We start from the raw sequence: 25,516 nt of genomic DNA on the forward strand, positions 1-25,516 counted from the left end.
AGTGTGAAGACTTTCTAGGAAGAGGTGAACATGAGGATTTGGAAAACTGGGAAATCTGTGAATTCCAGGAATTCCTGGAATTTTTTTTTGGAACTTGGTCGTTTGATTGTCCAAGGTGAGTGGAGTGTGGGGATGTTGGAACGGTTCAAATCAGTTGAGAAATGTGGGCTATGCAGCAGATTGTATATTTCCTATTCATTGTCAATGGGGAGAAAATTACCAAAAATTCCGGGAAAATCTGGAATTTTGGGAAATGGGCACATTATGGGTTGAAAAGTCGAAATCGTGTAAATTTTGGCCATTGCAGGACTATGAATACGGAATTTCCTAAAAACTTGTGAATTTCAGGAAAAACTGGAATTTTTGGAAATATAGGTAATTGCCCTAAATGATAGGAATGGGTTGGTGTTGGAAATTTTCGAAACAGTTGAAAAATGTTGACGTAGTAACGGTTTGTATTTAAAAAGGTATTTTCGAAATCCTGGAATTTCGGGAAAAACTGGAATTTGTACAAAAATAATACGAAAATGTTCAAAAATTGTTGAAAATGTGGAGTGTGAAGACTTTCTAGAAAGAGGTGAACATAAGGATTTGGAAAACCGGGAAATCTGTGAATTCCAGGAATTCCTGGAATTTTTTTTTTTTTACTTGGTCGAATGATTGTCCAAGGTGAGTGGAGTGTGGGAATGGTGGAACAATTTCAAATCGGTTGAGAAATGTGGGCTCTGCAGCAGATTGTATATTTCCTATTCATTGTCAATGGGGAGAAAATTACAAAAAATTCCGGGAAAATCTGGAATTTTGGGAAATGGACACAATATGGGTTGATGGTTGAAAAGTCGAAATCGGGTAAAAAAAAAAAAAGGTGCACAATTTTAAGAATGTTGGCCATTGTAGAACTATGAATACGGAATTTCCTAAAAACTTGTGAATTTCAGGAAAAACTGGAATTTTTGGAAATATAGGTCCATCCATTCATTTTCTACCGCTTGTCCTGTTCAGGGTCGCGGGTGGAAATATAGGTAATTTCCCTAAATTATATGAATGGGTTAGTGTTGGAATTTTTCAAAACGGTTGAAAAATGTTGACGTAGTAACGGTTTGTATTTAAACAGGTATTTTGGAATTCCTGGAATTTCGGGAAAAACAGGAATTTGTACAAAAATAATAAGAAAATGTTCAAAAATTGTTGAAAATGTGGAGTGTGATGACTTTCTAGGAAGAGGTGAACATAAGAATTTGGAAAACTGGGAAATCTGTGAATTCCAGGAATTCCTGGAATTTTTTCTTTAAATTTGGTAGTTTGATTGTCCAAGGTGAGTGGAGTGTGGGGATGGTGGAACGGTTCAAATCGGTTGAGAAATGTGGGCTATGCAGCAGATTGTATATTTCCTATTCATTGTCAATGTGGAGAAAATTACCAAAAATTCCGGAAAAATCTGGAATTTTGGGAAATGGGCACAATATAGGTTGAAAAGTCGAAATCGGGTAAAAAAAAAAAAGGTGCACAATTTTGAGAATTCTGGCCTTTGCAGAACTATGAATACGGAATTTCCTAAAAACTTGTGAATTTCAGGAAAAACTGGAATTTTTGGAAATATAGGTAATTTCCCTAAATGATAAGAGTGGGTTGGTGTTGGACATTTTCGAAACGGTTGAAAAATGTTGACGTAGTAACGGTTTGTATTTAAACAGGTATTTTGGAAATCCTGGAATTTGGGGAAACTGGAATTTGTACAAAAATAATAAGAAATTGTTAAAAAATTGTTGAAAATGTGGAGTGTGAAGACTTTCTAGGAAGAGGTGAACATAAGGATTCGGAAAACCGGGAAATCTGTGAATCCCAGGAATTCCTGGAATTTTTTTTTTGAACTTGGTAGTTTGATTGTCCAAGGTGAGTGGAGTGTGGGGATGTTGGAACGGTTCAAATCGGTTGAGAAATGTGGGCTATGCAGCAGATTGTATATTTCCTATTCATTGTCAATGGGGAGAAAATTACCAAAAATTCCGGGAAAATCTGGAATTTTGGGAAGTGGGCACAATATGGGTTGAAAAGTCGAAATCGTGTACATTTTGGCCATTGCAGAACTATGAGTACGGAATTTCCTAAAAACTTGTGAATTTCAGGAAAAACTGGAATTTTTGGAAATATAGGTAATTGCCCTAAATGATAGGAATGGGTTGGTGTTGGAAATTTTCGAAACAGTTGAAAAATGTTGACGTTGTAACGGTTTGTATTTAAAAAGGTATTTTCGAAATCCTGGAATTTCGGGAAAAACTGGAATTTGTACAAAAATAATACGAAAATGTTCAAAAATTGTTGAAAATGTGGAGTGTGAAGACTTTCTAGAAAGAGGTGAACATAAGGATTTGGAAAACCGGGAAATCTGTGAATTCCAGGAATTCCTGGAATTTTTTTTTTTAACTTGGTAGTTTGATTGTCCAAGGTGAGTGGAGTGTGGGGATGGTGGAACAATTTCAAATCGGTTGAGGAATGGGGATATTGGGCAAGTTCGAAAAATAGCCCATTCATTTTCAGTGGGAAAAATTACCCGGAAAACCGGGAATTCTGGGTAATCTTGGATTTTTTAAAATTAATTTATTCACAATTCCCAGTTTTGAAACTCGAGCGGTTCCAATCGGACCAAAACTGTGGTGATATGGAGACACCCCCTCTTGTCAATAATAGTTTTTCCAAGGAGATGCATTTAATCCAAAAGGAGACTGAGGGCAGCAAAATGGAGACTAAGTGGCATTTAAAGCCGGTGTGAATCATCCCAAGTTAAGGAGAGGTGTTTGCCTTTTTCAACCGCCTCTCGTTTTTTTTGGCGCCCGCAGGCCATCGACTTTGAAAGCCGGAGGACCTACACGCTGAAGGTGGAGGCCGCCAACCTGCACTCGGAGCCCGGCGGCGGGCCTTTCAAGGACACGGCCACCGTCAAGGTCACGGTGGAGGACGCCGACGAGCCGCCCGTCTTCGCCAGAGCACATTACACGCTGCAGGTGCACGAGAACGCGCCCGTCAACACCGTCATCGGCACGGTCAGCGCCAGGGACCCGGACACCAGCGGCAGCCAAGTCAGGTCAGGACTCTGGAGTCACATTTCAGGACAAATGTGCTTTTTAGATAATTGTATGAATTTTAGCTTGGGTTATTTGTGGTATTATTTTAAAAAAATCAATAGGCTTCTCTGTCAAAGGGGTGAATTAATAACATTTTTCTACATATGCTTACACTTTTACCCTTGGGACCAAATTGGTCCCATTTTCACTCCCATAAGCACCGATACGTAGAGTGGGGCTTTGCTACACGTCTCAAATAGGTTTTTAGCTAATTGGATGACTTTTAGGTAGGTTTATTTTTGGTATTATTTAAAAAAATTAATAGGCTCCTCTATCAGAAGGGTGAATTAATAACATATTTCTACATATTCTTACACTTTTACCCTTGGGACCATTTTGGTCCCATTTTCACTCCCATATGTAGTACTGCTTTGTAGGGTGGGGGGGCTTTGCTACACGTCTCAAATATGTTTTATAGCTAATTGTATGACATTTGGCTAGGATTATTTTTGGTATTATTTTTAAAAATCAATAGGTTCCTCTATCAGAAGGGTGAATTAATAACATATTTCTACATATGCTTACACTTTTACCCTTGGGACCAATTTGGTCCCATTTTCACTCCCATAAGTATTGCTTTGTAGGGTGGGGCTTTGCTACACGTCTCAAATATATATTTTTTTAACTAATTGATTGACATTTGGCTAGGGTTATTTTAGGTATTATTTCAAAAATCAATAGGCTCCTCTATCACAAGGGTGAATTAATAACAGTTTTTTACATATGCTTACACTTTTACCCTTGGGACCATTTTGGTGCCATTTTCACTCCCATAAGTAGTACTGCTTTGTAGGGTGGAGGCTTTGCTACACGTCTCAAATATGTTTTTTTTTTAGCTAATTGTATGACATTTAGCTAGGGTTATTTTAGGTATTATTTTAGAAAATCAATAGATTCCTCTATAGCAGGGGTCACCAACCTTTTTGAAACCAATAGCTACTTCTTGGGTACTGATTAATGCGAAGGGCTACCAGTTTGATACACACTTAAATAAATTGCCAGAAATAGCCAATTTGCTCAATTTACCTTTAACTCTATGTTATTATTAATAATTAATGATACTTGCACTTAATTGAAAGGTTTAAAAGAGGAGAAAACACGAAAAAAATGACAATTAAATTTTGAAACATAGTTTATCTCCAATTTCGACTCTTTAAAATTCAAAATTCAACCGAAAAAAAGAAGAGAAAAACTCGCTAATTCGAATCTTTTTGAAAAAAATTAAAAAAATAATTTATGGAACATCATTAGTAATTTTTCCTGATTAAGATTAATTTTAGAATTTTGATGACATGTTTTAAATAGGTTAAAATACGATCTGCACTTTGTTAGAATATATAACAAATTGGACCAAGCTATATTTCTAACAAAGAAAAATTATTATTTCTTCTATATTTTCCAGAACAAACATTTTAAAAGAAATTCAAAATACTTTGAAATAAGATTTAAATTTGATATTACAGAGTTTCTAGATTTGCCAGAATATTTTTTTGGAATTTTAATCATAATAAGTTTGAAGACATATTTCACAAATATTCTTCGTCGAAAAAACAGAAGCTAAAATGAAGAATTAAAATAAAATGTATTTATTATTCTTTACAATAAAAAAAATAAATTTACTTGAACATTGATTTAAATGGTCAGGAAAGAAGAGGAAGGAATTTAAAAGGTAAAAAGGTGCCGTTGTGTCCTTGGGCAAGACACTTTACTCACCTGCTCCCAGTGCCACCCACACTGGTTTAAATGTAACTTAGATATTGGGTTTCACAATGTAAAAGCGCTTTGAGTCACTTGAGAAAAAGCGCTATATAAATGTAATTCACTTCACTCTTTTTTTTTTTTTTTTTTTTTTTTTTACAGACGAGACTTACATTTAGAAGTTACATTTTTATTTTCTACATTTTTATTTATTTTATTTTATTTTATTTCATTTTTTTAATTATACAAAATATAATAAAAACATACAAATACATAAATAAAAAGGACGCTTATATTTTAAATTAAATATATATTTCCTCCTGCTCCTTATTTTCCATAAATCATAAAAAAAATAATATATTAATAAACAATAAATAATTACTGATTGCTCCTTTTTGTCATAAAAAGCAATGAAGAGTAAATCAATTCTAACGATATAAATAAACCCTTATTTTTATGTTTTTCTAGATGCGTGGAAGACATCGTACGAACCTGTTTGTTTTTTTCTTTGTTTTTTTTTTTTTTACAGACGAGACTTACATTTAGAAGTTACATTTCTATTTTCTATATTTTTTATTTATTTTATTTTATTTTATTTTATTTTATTTTTATTTTTTTAATTATACAAAATATATTAAAAAATACAAATAAATAAATAAAAAGAACGGTTACATTTTAAATTAAATATATTTTCCTCCTGTTCCTTATTTTACATAAATCCTAAAAAATAATATATTAATAAACAATAAATAATTACTGATATCGACCGAAACAAAACACTTATGTCGTGGTACAGTTTCCCCCAATATGGGGATTTTTGCTCTTTTTTGTCATAAAAAGCAATGAAGAGTAAATCTATTCTAACGATATGAATAAACTCCAAATTTGTATGGTTTCTTAGATGCGTGGAAAACATTGTACGAACCTGTTTTTGTTTTTTGTTTTTTTTGTTTTTTTTTACAGACGAGACTTACATTTAGAAGTTACATTTTTAATTTTAAATATTTTTTATTTATTGTATAATTGTTTTTCTTTTCTTTTTTATAATAAAAAATATCCTAACAAAATACAAATACATAAATAAAAAGGACGGTTATATTTTAAATTAAATATATTTTTCTCCTGCTCCTTATTTTCCATAAATCCTAAAAAATAATATACTAATAAACAATAAATGACTACTGATATCGACCGATATAAAACACTTATATCGTGGTACAGTTTCCCCCAATGTGGGGATTTTTGCTCCTTTTTGTCTTAAAAAGCAATGAAGAGTAAATCTATTCTAACGATATAAATAAACCCTGATTTTTATGTTTTTCTAGATGCGTGGAAGACATCGTACGAACCTGTTTTTTTGTTTGTTTTTTTTGTTTTTTACAGACGAGACTTACATTTAGAAGTTACATTTCTATTTTCCATATTTTTTATTTATTTTATTTTATTTTATTTTATTTTTATTTTTTTAATTGTACAAAATATATTAAAAAATACAAATAAATAAATAAAAAGAACGTTTATATTTTAAATTAAATATATAATTCCTCCTGCTCCTTATTTTCCATAAATCATAAAAAATAATATATTAATAAACAATAAATAATCACCGATATTGACCGATATAAAACTTTTATATTGTGATACAGTTTTCCCCAATATGGGGATTTTTGCTCCTTTTTGTCATAAAAAGCAATGAAGAGTAAATCTATTCTAACGATATAAATAAACCCTGATTTGAATGTTTTCCTAGATGCGTGGAAAACATCGCACGAACCTGTTTTTTTTTTTTTTTTGTTTTTTTTATTTTCTATATTTTGTATTTATTTTTTTTAATTTAATTTTATTTTTATTTTTTTTAACTATACAAAATATATTAAAAAATACAAATACATAAATAAAAAGAACGGTTATATTTTAAATTAAATATATATTTCCTCCTGCTCCTTATTTTCCATAAATCATAAAAAATAATATATTATTAAACAATAAATAATTACTGATATCGACCGATATAAAACACTTATATCATGATACAGTTTACCCCAATATGGGGATTTTTGCTCCTTTTTGTCATACAAAAACAATGAAGAGTAAATCTATTCTAACAATATAAATAAACCCAGATTTTTATGTATTTGTAGATGCGTGGAAAACATCGTACGAACCTGTTTATTTCTTTGTCTTTTTACAGACGAGACTTTCTTCTCCCTTCAAAGCTTTTCTCCAACAATTATGCAAACTTCCCAACGCTTCGACCTCCGCGGGCGCTCCTATTCCTCCACCGCCCGCCCCAAATTACAGTCCCCATTCCTCATCCCGTTAAGTTCAAGAAGAGGTGCACAAAGCTTTTCATTCTCTATAATGAGTTGTTTAAGTGAAAAAAGTTTGACACTGAAGCAATTAAACGCCTTCAAGCGCCTGACCTTTAGAGACGGCGCCGCAGGTACCTTTTTTTGCCGATGGCCGACCACTTAAGGACTGCTCTCATTTCCACGAATGTGGAAGGAGAAAGTAGATTATGAGTTGAAGGCGCAGAAACTTCCTCCTCCTCCTCCGCGCCCCGCACAGCGACGACAAGGTCACCTTGGCGACGCGTTACGCCGGCAATTTCTCTCCGTCTCGGCATTTCATTAATTCCCCCGGCGACTCGCTGACCGCATTCAAGGCGACAACACGCAACAGGTTGTGTGTAAATGTGTGGCGGGCACGGAGCAGGCTGACTTTCATTGATTGGACTTTTTCTGTCCCTTTTCCGTGTTTACTGAGGATATTGCTGCTGACGGATGCAGGACGTGCCTCCAGTGGTCAAAAATGACATTACACCAGAGGTGGGCCAGAAATTGTACTCAAGTAAGAGTACTGTTACTTTAGAGGGGTCACCAACCTTTTTGAAACTAAGAGCTACTTCTTGGGTACTGATTAATGCGAAGGCCTACCAGTTTGGTACACACTTAAATAAATTGCCAGAAATAGCCAATTTGCTCAATTTACCTTTAACTCTATGTTATTATTAATAATTAATGATATTTACACTTAATTGAACGGTTTAAAAGAGGAGAAAACACGAAAAAAAAATGACAATTCAATTTTGAAACATAGTTTATCTCCAATTTCGACTCTTTAAAATTCAAAATTCAACCGAAAAAAAGAAGAGAAAAACAAGCTAATTCGAATCTTTTTGGAAAAAATTAAAAAAAGAATTTATGGAACATCATTAGTAATTTTTCCTGATTAAGATTAATTTAAGAATTTTGATGACATGTTTTGAATAGGTTAAAATCCGATCTGCACTTTGTTAGAATATATAGCAAATTGGACCAAGCTATATTTCTAACAAAGAAAAATCATTATTTCTTCTAGGTTTTCCAGAACAAAAATTTTAAAAGAAATTCAAAAGACTTTGAAATAAGATTTAAATTTGATTCTACAGATTTTCTGGATTTGCCAGAATCATTTTTTTGAATTTTAATCATAATAAGTTTGAAGAAATATTTCACAAATATTCTTCGTCGAAAAAACAGAAGCTAAAATGAAGAATTAAATAAAAATGTATTTATTATTCTTTACAATAAAAAAAAAAAAATACTTGAACATTGATTTAAATTGTCAGGAAAGAAGAGGAAGGAATTTAAAAGGTAAAAAGGTATATGTGTTTAAAAAACATAAAATAATTTTTAAGGTTGTATTTTTTTCTCTAAAATTGTCTTTCTGAAAGTTATAAGAACCAAAGTAAAACAATTAATGCATTTATTTAAACAAGTGAAGACCAAGTCTTTAAAATATTTTCTTGGATTTCCAAATTCTATTTGAGTTTTGTCTCTCTTCAATCAATCAATCAATCAATCAATGTTTATTTATATAGCCCTAAATCACAAGTGTCTCAAAGGGCTCTTAGAATTAAAAATGTCGAGCAAAGCGAGACCAGCTTGCTAGTAAATAAATACAATTTAAAAAATAGAGGCAGCTCACTGGTAAGTGCTGCTATTTGAGCTATTTTTAGAACAGGCCACCGCGTTGGTGACCCCTGCTTTAGAGATTTATTACTCAAGTAAAAGTAAGGAGTAGTCACCCAAATATTTACTTGAGTAAAAGTAAAAAGTATGTTGTGAAAAAACTACTCAAGTACTGAGTAACTGATGAGTAACCTGTTCGTTTAATGATGACGGCAACAAATAATGCACACAAACATAAAAATAGCATTGAGCAAATTCAGAGCCAGGAATATCTCTTAAGCAACTAAAACAATAATATAATAAATAAAAATACATTAACATAAAAAAAATTAAGGCAAATTGAGCCACAATAACTTAACAGCACCATAGGCTCAGTAGGCAGAAATTACAAAGGAAAATAACAAGTTAGCCTTTACGCAAACCATAAACTGATAGGCGTGGGCTGCACCTGGGATGGTGTTTCCATGCATGCGTGTGTGTGTGTGTGTGTGTGTGTGTGTGTGTGTGTGTGTGTGTGTGTGTGTGTGTGTGTGTGTGTGAGTGCGACTGTGTGTGTGTGTCTGTCTGTCTATCTATGAGGCTGCAGTGCGTTAATAAATGTCCCCACACGATGTATAAGCTAACATCAGCCTACTATGATGCGCTTCCTCAAATTTGACGTTGAGTTCATGTAAACTTAAGCTCAGTGTTTCCCACACATTCATTTATTTGTGGCGGCCCGCGACGAAATAAATAAGCCCGCTTTTTAATTTTTTATATTTATTTTTTTAATTTTTTTTAATTTTTTTTATTTTTTTTATTACATTTTTTTTTTTTTTTGTGTCCTGTCCAGCTTCTCAGGCAAATCATATAGTTGATGTAGATGCCCATATCGGCTGTTCAGATTTACTTTACAAAAGAGAAGTGTAGGATCAAGATTTTTGGAGTTCTTTGTTCAGTGGATCAGATGTTTGATGAAGCTTTGTGTCTATCTACCACCACTACTGTTTTCTGTTTATTTGTTACTGACTGTGGCAGGACACCTCTGCCTCTGTTTCACTTTATGTTGCTGGTAAATAATATGGTTGTAGTAGTAGGCTGAAGTTAAATTATTTAGTATGCACCAATTAAAGGGGCAGAGCTTTAAGAGACATTTTAGCTTTTATATTTTTAAAAAAAAAATAAAAAATATATATATATATATATATATATATATATATATATATATATATATATATATATATATATATATATATATATATATATATATATATATATATACATACACACACACATACAGTGTATACAGTGGGGCAAAAAAGTATTTAGTCAGCCACCCATTGACAATCAATGGGTGGCTGACTAAATACTTTTTGCCCCACTGTATATATATATATATATATATATATATATATATATATATATATATATATATATATATATATATATATATATATATATATATATGTTTATATATATGTATATATGTACATATATATGTATATACGTTAGGTCAGGAAAAAATAAGAGTCTGTATCATCCCTACAAGCCTGTTTCGCAGGTTTCCCTGCTCGTCAGAGGATTTTAAAATCTATATTTCTGTTTTTTCCTGTCAAGATGGGGGTACTTAGTGTACATTCATGAGAAAAAAACCTTTTTTTGATTTCAGCAAATGGGATTTTAAAATCCTCTGACGAGCAGGGAAACCTGTGAAACAGGCTTGTAGGGATGATATAGCCTCTGTGTTTTTTCCTGACCTACACGCTCTAAACCGTTATTGAGCTCTGTATAACGGATAAACCACAGAAACCTCGACTATACATATATATATATATATATATATATATATATATATATATATATATATATAAATGACCTCATGAGGCTCGGGGGCCGCATACATATATATATATATATATATATATATATATATATATATATATATATATATATATATATATATATATATATATATATATATATATATATATATATATATATATATATATAATGACCTCATGAGGCTCGGGGGCCGCATACATATATATATATATATATATATATATATATATATATATATATATATATATATATATATATAAATGACCTCATGAGGCTCGGGGGCCGCATACATATATTACATATATATATATATATATATATATATATATATATATATATATATATATATATATATATATATATATATATATATATATATATATATATATATATATATATATATATATATATATATATATATATATAAATGACCTCATGAGGCTCGGGGCCCGCATACATATATTATATATATATATATATATATATATATATATATATATATATATATATATATATATATATATATATGAGACTCCCTCATGCGGCCCCCGAGTCATGAGACTTGGGGGTCGCATACATATATATATATATATATATATATATATATATATATATATATATATATATATATATATATATATGTTTGCGACCCCTGAGTCTCATGACTCGGGGGCCGCATGAGGGAGTCTCATATATATATATATATATATATATATATATATACATATATATATATATATATATATATATATATATATATATATATATATATATATATATATATATATATGTAGCCCCCGAGTCTCATGAGGTAATTTTGTCTTCTGTTGGCGGCCGTGTTTCCTGTGTGATGATGATAATGTATGGAAGGCGCGGAGCCTCTCTAAACTGCGTTGTACTCAATTACTGAAGAATATCGCAGCGTACTGTACGTACTGTACATCCTCCGAGACACGCAGGATTGCGGGAGGAAAAGTGGAGGATTGCATGTTTGACTGGGCTAAGTCATATCGAATCCCAATAGCCGGCGACGCTTTGTGAACGTCTCCATTGTCGCGGCCTGAAGAGACGATCCTCTTCCTTTTCTCGTCTTTCACGCCGGCTGACAAAAGACTGTTGGCTCTCCGACGTTCTCTGACTTTCATAAGCACTCAGTGTTCCAGTTAATGCGGAGAGGAGCCACAAAGATGTATTATATTACGTCTCATTATCAGCGCTGACAGCAGCGGGGAGTACTTGCCGACGCGACTAACCGGGGAAATGAAAAAAAATATTGTCTTGTGGCTTCTCACTTTGCTCAATATTAGTTTTTTTTTTTGGTGGTATTTTTTTTCAAGGCTTTGTTTGTTTCTGTCACATGTTGACTCAGTGTTTCCCACACATTCATTTAATAAAGTCAAAATACAAATAAGGCATTTACAAAAGTATTACGTCCGACAATTTTTTTATTTTTTATTTTTTTTTATTTTATTTTTTATTTTTTATTTTTTTGTTGTCCTGTCCAGCTTCTCAGGCAAATCATATAGTTGATGTAGATGCCCATATAGGCTGTTGAGATTTACTTTACAAAAAACAAGTGTAGGATACTTCTCTTGTTGCCTTATTTGTGTTTGACCACTACTGTTTTCTGTTTATTTGTTACTGACTGTGGCAGGACACCTCTGCCTCTGTTTCACTTTATGTTGCTGGCAAATAATATGGTTGTAGTAGTAGGCTAAAGTTAAATTATTTAGTATGCACTAATTAAAGGGGCAGAGCTTTAAGAGACATTTTAGCTTTTATGTTTTATAAGATATATTTTTTTTAAGAACCACAATTAATAAATATATTTCAGTGAATAACTCATTGTTCAAATCTGTACATAACGTGTTGTAATTATATTGTAAAATGGATGGATGGATGGACGTTTAAAACAAAACTGTTATTATTAATTAGTAAGTACACATTTTTTGAGCCTTTTTAGAGAAAATCATATCATTGTAGTAAATTATGCAAATCGATCGATGATGTCATGGTGACCACGCCCATAGCCACGCCCCCACCGCCACAGGTATCTTGGCAGTTCATGGGAAACGCTGTGACTCTTGTAATAATTAATATGGCTGAATTGTGTCATTCACTCGCTGTTTTGGTCGTATAGGGAGGGAAAATGAATGGAGAATACACAACAGGAAAAAAAGAGCATGAAGAAGTGTAAGTAAATAAATAAATACATTAATACCGTATTTTACTATAGAGTATATAAGCCGCACCCACTGCATTTCAGGGAAATCATTCTATGTTTCCATATATCATACTTGCCAACCTTGAGTCCTCCGATATCGGGAGGTGTGTGTGTGTGTGTGTGTGTGTGTGTGGGGGGGGGCGTGGTTGGGGGCGTGGTTAAGATGAGAGTATATTTACAGCTAGAATTCACCAATTCAAGTATTTCATATATATATATATATATATATGAAATACTTGACTTTCAGTGAATTCTAGCTATATATATATATATATATATATATATATATATTTTATTTTATTTTTTATTTTATTTTTTTATTTTAATTTTAATTTTATTATACATATAAATAAAATAAATACTTGAATTTCAGTGTTCTGGAGGCTATCCAGTAGATGGCAGCATTGTCCTGTTTAACTTCTCCGTTCATGAATGAGTATATCATTTCAGCCACCGTGTTCAATGGAGAAGTCTGTTCTACAAAATGTACAGGCAACATACACCTTCCCCTTCGAACTGTCCTGGATGAACTGAAATTCTTGTTTCCATTCGTTTTGGAACTTGCAAGCGTATTTCTTCATCTTGCTCGTCAACGGCGTCGCCATGTCTGTAACGTCCTTGTTCTTCTGCTTCGTCTCCTTGTTGTGTGCGCAGTTGTGCACTCTACTCTCTAAAAGCTGTAGATGTTATGACGTCATTGGGCAGGCAAGCTGTTTATATTGTGGAAAAGCGGACGTGAGAACAGGCTGTCCTCACTCAGGTCCGCATTGAGCTGGAGGGGGCGTGGCCTCCAGCAGCTCCGGCTGAATACCGGAAGTTTGTCGGGAGAAAATTTCTGCCGGGAGGTTATCGGGAGAGGCGCTGAATACCGGGATTCTCCCGCTAAAAGCGGGAGGGTTGGCAAGTATGCCAAAAATAAGCCGCACTGGACTATAAGCCGCAGATATATACGTTGTAAAATTAGTTATTTACTAGGGGTGTAACGGTACACAAAAATTTTGGTTCGGTACGTACCTCGGTTTAGAGGTCACGGTTCGGTTCATTTTCGATACAGTAAGAAAAGAACAAAATATACAGTGCAGGACGTATCTCATTTAAACTATCAGACTGCGTGGTCGCTAGTAGTGGCTTTCAGTAGGCCTTTAATATGTATATATGGTATATGTATGTTTTTATCTATATATGTTTATATGTATATATGGTATATGTATGTTTTTATCTATATATGTTTATATGTATATATGGTATAGGTATGTTGTTATTAGGGATGTCCGATAATATCGGCCGATAAATGCGTTAAAATGTAATATCGGAAATTATCGGTATCGTTTTTTTTATTATGAGTATCGTTTTTTTTATTTTTTTTATTTTTTTGTTTTTTTTTTATAAAATCAACATAAAAAACACAAGATACACTTACAATTAGTGCACCAACCCAAAAAACCTCCCTCCCCCCATTTCTTTCTGTTATCAATATTCTGGTTCCTACATTATATATCAATATATATCAATACAGTCTGCAAGGGATACAGTCCGTAAGCACACATGATTGTGCGTGCTGCTGCTCCACTAATAGTACTAACCTTTAACAGTTAATTTTACTCATTTTCATTAATTACTAGTTTCTATGTAACTGTTTTTATATTGTTTTACTTTCTTTTTTATTCAAGAAAATGTTTTTAATTTAGTTATCTTACTTTATTATTTTTTTTAAAAAGGACCTTATCTTCACCATACATGGTTGTCCAAATTAGGCATAATAATGTGTTAATTCCACGACTGCATATATCGGTTGATATCGGTATCGGTTGATATCGGTATCGGTTGATATCGGTATCGGTAATTAAAGAGTTGGACAATATCGGAATATCGGATATCGGCAAAAAGCCATTATCGGACATCCCTAGTTTTTATCTATATATGTTTATCTGTATGTTTATATGTATATATGGTATATGTATGTTTTTATCCATATGGCAGAGGGGTTAGTGTGTCTGCCTCACAAAACGAAAGTCCTGGGTTCGATCCTGCACTCGGGATCTTTCTGTGTGGAGTTTGCATTTTCTCCCCGTGACTGCATAGGTTCCCTCCGGGTACTCCGGCTTCCTCCCACCTCCAAAAAACATGCACCTGGGGATAGGCCCCTCCCCACCTCCAAAGACATGCACCTGGGAATAGGCCCCTCCCACCTCCAAAGACATGCACCTGGGGATAGGTCGATTGGCGACACTAAATCGGCCCTAGTGAGTGAATGTTGTCCGTCTGCTTCCGCCCGATTGTAGCTGAGATAGGCTCCAGCGACCACGAAGGGAATAAGCGGTAGCAAATGGATGGATGGATGGTATTTGCATTATAGCCGTCAGCAAAGAAAAATCCATAAATTAGCCGCACCGTTTTATAAGCCGCAGGGTTCAAAGCGTAGGAAAAATATAGAGGCTTTTGATCCCGAATTTACTAAAGTCTAATACAGGGGTGGGCAATTAATTTTTACCGGGGGCCGCATGAGCAACCCGAGCACTTTTGGAGGGCCACATCGACAATATTTCAATTAAATTTTGCTCAATATTATTTTTGATATATACCGTAATATAAATAATAATAATAATAATAATAATAATAATAATAATAATAATAATACTTTCATTTAACCTAACTTAACTTTATACCAAAAGCACTGCTTTGGAAATCATTTGTACCCCTTTCAGAGATCACATTTAGTTGCCCTTAAACATCCTCATGTTGCACAATGAAATGTAAGCATAGGATGAAGTGTGCCTTCCTGTAACTTTCTCTAGTAACAGCATTCCAACGACTAATATAAATAAATTAACATTAATAATAAATGACAGTAAAATAAGCACACGTATGACTGAGAAGTCATAGTGTAACTTTGTGTGGTGTTTGAGTTGTCCGACTTTTTGTGTGGCCATAAACGCACCAGTGGTTTAGTGGTATGCGTGTCGGTGACAGATGACAAGTTGGTTTTGGCCTGGTTTGTACGGCAGAGAATTACACGGAATAAATGTGTTTATTTGGTTTAGAATTCAGATGGGATTTGATTTGGTGCGCGGCATATATTTGGTGCGCGGCATATATTTGCTGCGCGCAGAGGACGCTTGAGAAGTGCGCAATCGCGCAGGCGCGCACCTTAGAGGGAACGTTGCTTGGCAGTCCATGTCTTGTTGAAAACACGCCATTCGTCATCAACTTGTCTCTTTTTAGCGTCTCGGGTGTAAACCGGGCATCGCTTGTCGCTGTGCACCTTCACTCGCGGGCTACACACGGACATACGCCCATGAATAACACTTTTCAAAATAAAAGCAGCGCAGTTGTATTGCGCGCACGACATAGATGTTTTTTCAACTTTATTTTGTAATTTGTGATTGCCGCTGTTCACATTCACTCACAATCACGCATGCACGCGCGTACGTCCACACGGAAGTAATACAAATAACGCTTTTCAAAACAAAAGCAGCACCGTTGTATTGCACACTCGACATAGATACTTTTTTAAATTTATTATGTAATTTATGACTGGCCTCACGCGGGCCGGACAGGGACGCACAAAGGGCCGCGGGCCGCAGAGTGCCCATGTCTGGTCTAATACAATATTTAGACTCGAGAAGGTGTGGGCGGTATCGATGTTTCGGTATACCGAAGAGGATATTTGTATTCATGAAAGATGTATTGTCCAAAAAAGCAGGTTTTAATATTTTGATGACGCCATCAGAAGTTAAAGAAGTGTGAATGAGCAAATATGCAAGCTGGGGTTGTTCGACCTTGTTGACGTGTGCGCGATTGTGTTGTTTACGTGTGCTGACGACCGCAGTGTGACACGTCTGCCCGGCGTTATTGAGTCGCTCCTATCCACGTGTAGCAGCTCACATTTTAAATATATCAGCCTCTTGCAAAAACACAAATATTGCCTCGTAATTACTTTTCATTTCCAACACCACCTCAGCCGGGGGGGGGGGGTTGGGGGTGTGGGGGAGGGGGGTGCAGCACGTCAGCTCGGAGAGAAATATTGCACCTTCGGAAAAAAAAGAGAGAGAGAGGGGGTGAAGTCAAACAAAAATAATTTCAAAGCTCGTCACAGCCTCCCGTTTTTTGGTGAATCGAGCGCAGTCACGGCTCCTCTCTCGAAATCACGTCGGGCGGCGTGTCACACCGCGTCTTTTTGGTGATCACTCAGGTGGAAACCCGGCCGGCGTTTTCATGGAGTGCGCCTAAAAAAAAACAAAAAAAAAAACCTTGTTCGGACGCATTAAGGCGAGCCGAGGGCGCCCGTGTTCCCTGAGTGGTTTTTCCTGGCGACAGGACTGAAAGCCTCTCACCGGGTTCTGGCCTGATGGAGATGGCGGATCCAAACGTGACAGTCGGTGTGCCGACCACCAAATGGCAATATTTATTTCAGTTGTAATTACACGGAGGAAGCCATTTAAAGGAAAACCGCCCTTTTTTGGGCAATTCTCCATCATTCACAATCTTTATGTGAAACAAAAACACATGCAGTGTTTCCCTCACATCCATTTATTTGTGGCGGCCCGCCACGAAATAATTATGTCCGCCACAATTTTTTTTTTTTTTTTTTTTTGTCCTGTCCAGGTTCTCAGGCAAATCATATAGTTCAGAGGTCCCCAACCACCGGGCCGTGGCCCGGTACCGGTCCGCGGACCGATTGGTACCGGGCCGCACAAGAAATAAAAAAAAAATACAAATATATATATATATTTTTTTTTTAACGAAATCAACATAAAAAACACAATATATACATTATATATCAATATAGATCAATACAGTCTGCAGGGATACAGTCCGTAAGCACACAATTGTATTTATTTATGTAAAAAAAAAGTATATATATATATATATATATATATATATATATATATATATATATATATATATATATATATATATATATATATATATATATGCATATATATATATATATATATATATATATATATATATATATATATATATATATATATATATATATATATATATATATATATATATATATATATTGTGAATGTCATCCCTTAAAGCTCAAGGATGAGTGATAGGTTCTTGTAATGTCTTTTCTTAAACCTTCATCTGCAAAAGCGTGATATAAAAAAAGTGCTATCTGACATCCAGATGTTTAAATTAAAATGCCTCCCGAGGTTGCGCTGCTCACAAAGTTCACTGTACGAAAACGACATGCAAAGCCAGACGCATCGATTTTTGTTTTATTTTTGTATTTGCTTTTAATTCTTTCTCACAGCAGTCTTGTCAGTTTGAGTGACAGCTGGCAGAACATTTCTGCCTGCGTCTCGTCGCTGGGGCGTGAGGCTGTCAGCAGCCTGACTGCCGTGCTCTCAGTCTGCGGGAGAGATGGCGCTCCCAGGCGGTTTGCTGCTGTCGGCCTTGTCTGGAAAGTGTTCTTGCGTCGGCTTACCGAAGGGGGTGAAGGTATGTTGTGAGGGGAGCGGGGTCCTCCAGGACCTCTTTCTCAGGATTTTATCAAACATCTCCACCTCAAAAAAAATGAAAACGCCACTGCTATTTATATCTTTCCAAACAATTGGAATGTGCGTCTGCTTTCAGACGCTATAAGTTATTCAACTGGCGGCCCCGGGCCCCAAACACGGTCACCATACCGGCTCCCAGGTTTGGTTCAAAACTTCGGAGACTAACATTTTTTTTAGCAGATTCCTAAAAAGATGAGAGTTCTGTTCAACTCAGACTTTCGTAAATGTATTGGTAGGTCCTTACGTTGACATTTCAAGAAACATAGATCACTGTGTGGTTTACAGAACTGGGGCGTTCCTCAAGGCACCCCCTTAAGTCCTCTCCTTTTTGGCAGACACACATGTTTTTCACAGTGGAATTTTTGTAACTGTTGCTTGTTTATTTTTTAATGCAGTCTGTAGTCATTTGTTCAACTTCTTAGTAATACTTTACATTATTCTACTTCAAAATGTATTCATTTTTATTCCACTTCTTAGTCCGCCAGAGTTTACCGTAGGGATGTCCGATAATGGCTTTTTGCCGATATCCGATATTCCGATATTGTCCAACTCTTTAATTACCGATACCGATATCAACCGATACCGATATCAACCGATATATGCAGTCGTGGAATTAACACATTATTATGCCTAATTTGGACAACCAGGTGTGGTGAAGATAAGGTACTTTTTAAAAAAATTTGTAAAATAAGATAAATAAATTTAAAAAAAATTAGTGAATAAAAAAGAAAGTACAACAATATAAAAACAGTTACATAGAAACTAGTAATGAATGAAAATTAGTAAAATTAACTGTTAAAGGTTAGTACTATTAGTGGAGCAGCAGCACGCACAATCATGTGTGCTTACGGACTGTATCCCTTGCAGACTGTATTGATATATATTGATATATAATGTAGGAAGCAGAATATTAATAACAGAAAGAAACAACCCTTTTGTGTGAATGAGTGTAAATGGGGGAGGGAGGTTTTTTGGGTTGGTGCACTAATTGTAAGTGTATCTTGTGTTTTTTATGTTGATTTAATTTAAAAAAAAAAAAACGATACCGATAATAAAAAAACGATACCGATAATTTCCGATATTACATTTTAACGCATATATCGGACATTTCTAGTTTACCGGCTTACAAAGCTCACAGTTTTCATCCAATCGGAACCGCTCGTGTTTCAAAATATGGATCGTGAGCGCACAAAAAAAAAAAAAATTCTAAAAATATCCCCGATTACCCAGAATTCCCAGCTTTGCGGGACATTTTTTCCCCCATTAAAAATGAATGGGCGATTTTTCAAACTTGCCCAATTCCTAACATTTCTCACCCAATTTCTAACCATTCCACCCTCAACACTTTCCATTTCCAAGTTTTAAAAAAAACAAATCCCCAGAATTTCCAGTTTTCAAAAGCTCTATTTTCACCTTTGTCGTAGAGTTTGCACAGTCCACATTTTTCAACCACTCCGCCATCAAAACATTCTCCCTGATTGGGACTACAAAATGTTAGTTTTTTTTGTACACATTTCCAGGTTTTCCCGAAATTCCAGGAATTCAAAGTGTTACTCCGTCGACATTTTTCAGACGATTCGAAACATTCCAACAACATATCATATAATTTAGGATAATTGTGCTAGTATCAGCATTTTTAAAGATCTCACTTTTCCCAAAGTTACCAAATTTTCCAGGAAATTCCAATTCAAATAAATGGACATTTTTTAAAGTTCTGCAACTCTCAAACTTCTCACATTTTTGCACCATTTTCCCCCAATTCGACCTTTTCAACCATCCACACACACATCACTCACCCCGGATATTGAAGGCAAAAACCATTTCCCCAAAAACCCGTTTTTTACGGAATTTCCAGGACTGTCTTCCCATTGAAAATGAAGGGGCAATCAAGATGCAAACCTCACTTTATCCCACATTTCTCCACTGATTCGAAACATTCCAACCCCATATCATATCATTTAGGATAATTGTGCTAGTATCAGTATTTTTAAAGTTCTCACTTTTCCCCAAATTACCAAATTTTCCAGGAAATTCCAATTCAAATAAATGGACATTTTTAAAGTTCAACAACTCTCAAACTTCTCAAATTTTTGTACCATTTTTTCCCCCATTTCCACTTTTTCAACCAGCTACACACACAACACTCACCCCAGATATTGAAGGCAAAAACATGTTTACCATTTCCCCAAATTCCCGTTTTTTCCGGAATTTCCAGGACTGTCTCCCCAGTGAAAATGAAGGGGCAATCAATATGCAAGTACCTGATTACCCAGAATTCCCGGTTTTGCGGGACATTTTTTCCCATTGAAAATGAACGGTCAATTTTTCAAACTTGCACGGTTCCTAACATTTCTCACCCAATTTCGAACCATTCCTCCTTCAACACTTTCCATTTCCAAGTTTAAAAGAAAAAATCCAGGATTTCCCAGGATTTCAAGTTTTCCAAAGCCCTATTTTCACCTTTGTTGTAGAGTTTGTACATTCCACATTTTTCAACCACTCTGCCATCAAAACATTCTCCCTGTTTGGGACTACAAAATGTTAGTTTTTTTTGTACAAATTTCCAGGTTTTCCTGAAATTCCAGGAATTTAAAGTGTAACTCCATCGACATTTTTTAACCGATTCGAAACATTCCAAAAACAAATCATATAATTTAGGATAATTGTGCTAGTATCAGTATTTTTAAAGATCTCACTTTTCCCAAAGTTACCAAATTTTCCAGGAAATTCCAATTCAAATGAATGGACAATTTTTAAAGTTCTACAACTCTCAAATGTATCACATTTTTGCACCATTTTCCCCGCAATTCGACCCTTTCAACCATCCACGCACCACTCACCCCGGATATTGAAGGCAAAAAAAATTTCCCCAAATTCCCGTTTTTTCCGGAATTTCCAGGACTGTCTCCCCATTGAAAATGAAGGGGCAATCAAGATGCAAACCTCACTTTATCCCACATTTCTCAACTGATTTGAAACATTCCAACCCCATACCATATCATTTAGGATAATTGTGCTAGTATCAGTATTTTTAAAGATATCAATTTTCCAAAAAATACCAAATTTTCCAGGAAATTCCAATTCAAATAAATGGACATTTTTAAAGTTCTACAACTCTCAAACTTCTCAAATTTTTGTACAATTTTTTCCCCCATTTCGACTCTTTCAACCATCCACACACACACCACTCACCCCAGATATTGAAGGCAAAAACATGTTTACCATTTCCCCAAATTCCCTTTTTTTACGGAATTTCCAGGACTGTCTTCCCATTGAAAATGAAGGGACAATCAAGATGCAAACCTCACTTTATCCCACATTTCTCCACTGATTCGAAACATTCCGACCCCATATCATATCATTTAGGATGATTGTGCTAGTATCAGCATTTTTAAAGATCTCACTTTTCTCAAAATTACCAAATTTTCCAAGAAATTCCAATTCAAATGAATGGACATTTTTTAAAGTTCTACAACTCTCAAACTTCTCACATTTTTGCACCATTTTTCCCAAAATTCGACCTTTTCAACCATCCAAACACACACCACTCACCCCGGATATTGAAGGCAAAAACCATTTCCCCAAAAACCCGTTTTTTCCGGAATTTCCAGGACTGTCTTCCCATTGAAAATGAAGGGGCAATCAAGATGCAAACCTCAATGTATCCCACATTTCTCCACTGATTCGAAACATTCCAACCCCATATCATATCATTTAGGATAATTGTGCTAGTATCAGTATTTTTAAATGATCTCACTTTTCTCAAAATTACAACATTTTCCAGGAAATTCCAATTCAAATGAATGGACATTTTTTTAAAGTTCTACAACTCTCAAACTTCTCAATTTTTTGCACCATTTGTTCCCCCATTTCGACTCTTTCAACCACCCACACACACACCACTCACCCCGGATATTGAAGGCAAAAACATGTTTACCATTTCCCCAAATTCCTGTTTTTTACAGAATTCCCAGGACTGTCTTCCCATTGAAAATGAAGGGGCAATCAAGATGCAAACCTCACTTTATCCCACATTTCTCAACTGATTCGAAACATTCCAACCCCAAATCATATCATTTAGGATAATTGTGCTAGTATCAGCATTTTTAAAGATCTCACTTTTCCCAACTTTACCAAATTTTCCAGGAAATTCCAATTCAAATAAATGGACATTTTTAAAGTTCTACAACTCTCAAACTTCTCAAATTTTTGTACCATTTTTTCCCCCATTTCCACTTTTTCAACCATCTACACACACACCACTCACCCCAGATATTGAAGGCAAAAACATGTTTAGCATTTCCCCAAATTCCTGTTTTTTCCGGAATTTCCAGGACTGTCTCCCCATTGAAAATGAAGGGGCAATCAATATGCAAATCCCCGATTACCCAGAATTCCCGGTTTTGCGGGACATTTTTTTCCCATTGAAAATGAACGGTCAATTTTTCAAACTTGCACGGTTCCTAACATTTCTCACCCAATTTCGAACCAATCCTCCTTCAACACTTTCCATTTCCAAGTTTAAAAGAAAAAATCCAGGATTTCCCAGGATTTCCAGTTTTCCAAAGCCCTATTTTCACCTTTGTTGTAGAGTTTGTACATTCCACATTTTTCAACCACTCCGCCATCAAAACATTCTCCCTGTTTGGGACTACAAAATGTTAGTTTTTTTTGTACAAATTTCCAGGTTTTCCTGAAATTCCAGGAATTTAAAGTGTAACTCCATCGACATTTTTTAACCGATTCGAAACATTCCAACAACAAATCATATAATTTAGGATAATTGTGCTAGTATCAGTATTTTTAAAGATCTCACTTTTCCCAAAGTTACCAAATTTTCCAGGAAATTCCAATTCAAATGAATGGACAATTTTTAAAGTTCTACAACTCTCAAATGTATCACATTTTTGCACCATTTTCCCCCCAATTCGACCCTTTCAACCATCCACGCACCACTCACCCCGGATATTGAAGGCAAAAAATGTTCCCCAAATTCCCGTTTTTTCCGGAATTTCCAGGACTGTCTCCCCATTGAAAATGAAGGGGCAATCAAGATGCAAACCTCACTTTATCCCACATTTCTCAACCGATCCAAAACATCCCAACCCCATGTCATATCATTCAGGATAATTGTGCTAGTATCACTTTTCCCCAAATTACCAAATTGTCCAGGAAATTCCAATTTAAATGAATGGACATTTTTTAAAGTTCTACAACTCTCAAACTTCTCAAATTTTTGCACCATTTTTTCCCCCCAATTCTACCTTTTCAACCATCCACACACACAACACTCACCCCGGATATTGAAGGCAAAAACATGTTTACCATTTCCCCAAATTTCCGCTTTTTCCGGAATTTCCAGGAAATGAAGGGGCAATCAATATGCAAATCGCCGATTACCCAGAATTCCAGATAATGGTGCTAGTATCAGTATTTTTAAATATCTCACTTTTCCAAAAAATACCAAATTTTCCAGGAAATTCCAATTCTCAAACCTCATTTCATCCCACATTTTGCCCGCAGAACAGTTTCAGTCTTGATGTATCACACAGTATGTATTGAATAGTACTATTTGCATTTTCTCCTCCCAGTGTTGTTGACGTTTTGATGATCAGCATTTATATTCTGCACATTCATGACGACAGACAGGCTAAGTTTGCATGTGTTTCCTTGCACACAGGACTTTAATAGATCCGGTCCTGTAAGCAGGACTTTGGACTTGATGGAAGTGTGGCAGTACGGATGAAGCATGAAGGGTTATTAGCAAAGGTGTGTGAGGGAAAATGAGACAGATTGTCCATCCGCAGCCATGGAAACACAAGCGGTGTAATTAAGTGTTCGGGTGTGAGGTCACGGATCGTACGGGCGGGCGAAATGTGCCGACCTGTCGTCTTTTTTTAGACGATTGTGTGGGCTCGTGCCCGAGAACTGGCAGGGCGCTGGTTTCCCAGCGTTCAAAGTGACAAAAATGTCCACGTATGCGTGGGGTTCACTTTCAGAGCAGACTGAAAGTGGACCTACTTTGATGTCCGGGGTGTTTTAGGGCTTTGTGTTGCATAGTTTCATCTTATTGGGGAGAAGGAAGCATATTTGTTTCAATAGAATGAAAGGGATCATGTTAAGCAGCAGAACTAATAGATTGGACTTGATCCATCCCACAATGTGGAAATGATGTGTTTTACATTCAGGAACAAACATGTGGTCCTGTTTGCACTACAGGATCATAATATGTTCTATTCATGAATGATCCCTAATACCTGTGTCATGTATAACCAACTCAATTTATAGTATATACTTTTCTATTTACATTTTTATGTACATAGTATTGCTCTGGTGGTGGTCTTTGGGGCACTAAATTTCATTAAAAATGTAATTTCAATAAAAAGTGTGATTATGTCATGAAAGTTTTTTGAATCCTTAAATATACTGTATATATACATACATATATATATATATATATATATATATATATATATATATATATATATATATATATATATATATATATATATATATATATATATATATATATATAATATGTATGTATGTATGTATGTATGTATGTATATATATATATATATATATATATATATATATATATATATATATATATATATATATATATATATATATATATATATATATATATATATATATATATATATATATATATATATATATATATATATATATATAATATGTATGTATGTATGTATGTATGTATGTATGTATATATATATATATATATATATATATATATATATATATATATATATATATATATATATATATATATATATATATATTTATATGTATATATATATATATATATATATGTATATATATATATATATATATAGATATATATATATATATATATATATATATATTTATATGTATATATGTATATGTATATGTATATGTATATATTTATATGTATACGTGTATATATGTATATATATAAATATGTGTATATATGTATATGTATACATATGTGTATATATGTATGTATATATATATATAAATATATATGTGTGTGTGTGTATATGTATACGTATGTGTATATATGTATACTTATATATATATATATATATATATATATATATATATATATATATATATATATATATATATATATATATATATATATATATATATATATATATATATATATATATATAT

The 25,516-nt window shown here is 34.3% G+C and overlaps 2 protein-coding genes across 3 annotated transcripts in view; one reads left to right on the top strand and one right to left on the bottom strand.

Annotated features, from left to right (window-relative positions):
• The window catches only part of cdh8 (cadherin 8), a 465,099-nt gene that overhangs the window by 219,175 nt on the left and 220,408 nt on the right, over positions 1 to 25,516 (bottom strand). The window lies entirely within an intron of this gene.
• The window catches only part of LOC133642670 (cadherin-8-like), a 70,899-nt gene that overhangs the window by 34,968 nt on the left and 10,415 nt on the right, over positions 1 to 25,516 (top strand). Inside the window, exon 6 of the mRNA XM_062037022.1 lies at positions 2,838 to 3,082. Within this exon, the coding sequence (XP_061893006.1) occupies positions 2,838 to 3,082 (245 nt within the window). The remainder of the gene's footprint in view (positions 1 to 2,837; positions 3,083 to 25,516) is intronic.

Source organism: Entelurus aequoreus, linkage group LG02 (assembly GCF_033978785.1).
Source record: "Entelurus aequoreus isolate RoL-2023_Sb linkage group LG02, RoL_Eaeq_v1.1, whole genome shotgun sequence".
NCBI lineage: Eukaryota > Metazoa > Chordata > Actinopteri > Syngnathiformes > Syngnathidae > Entelurus > Entelurus aequoreus.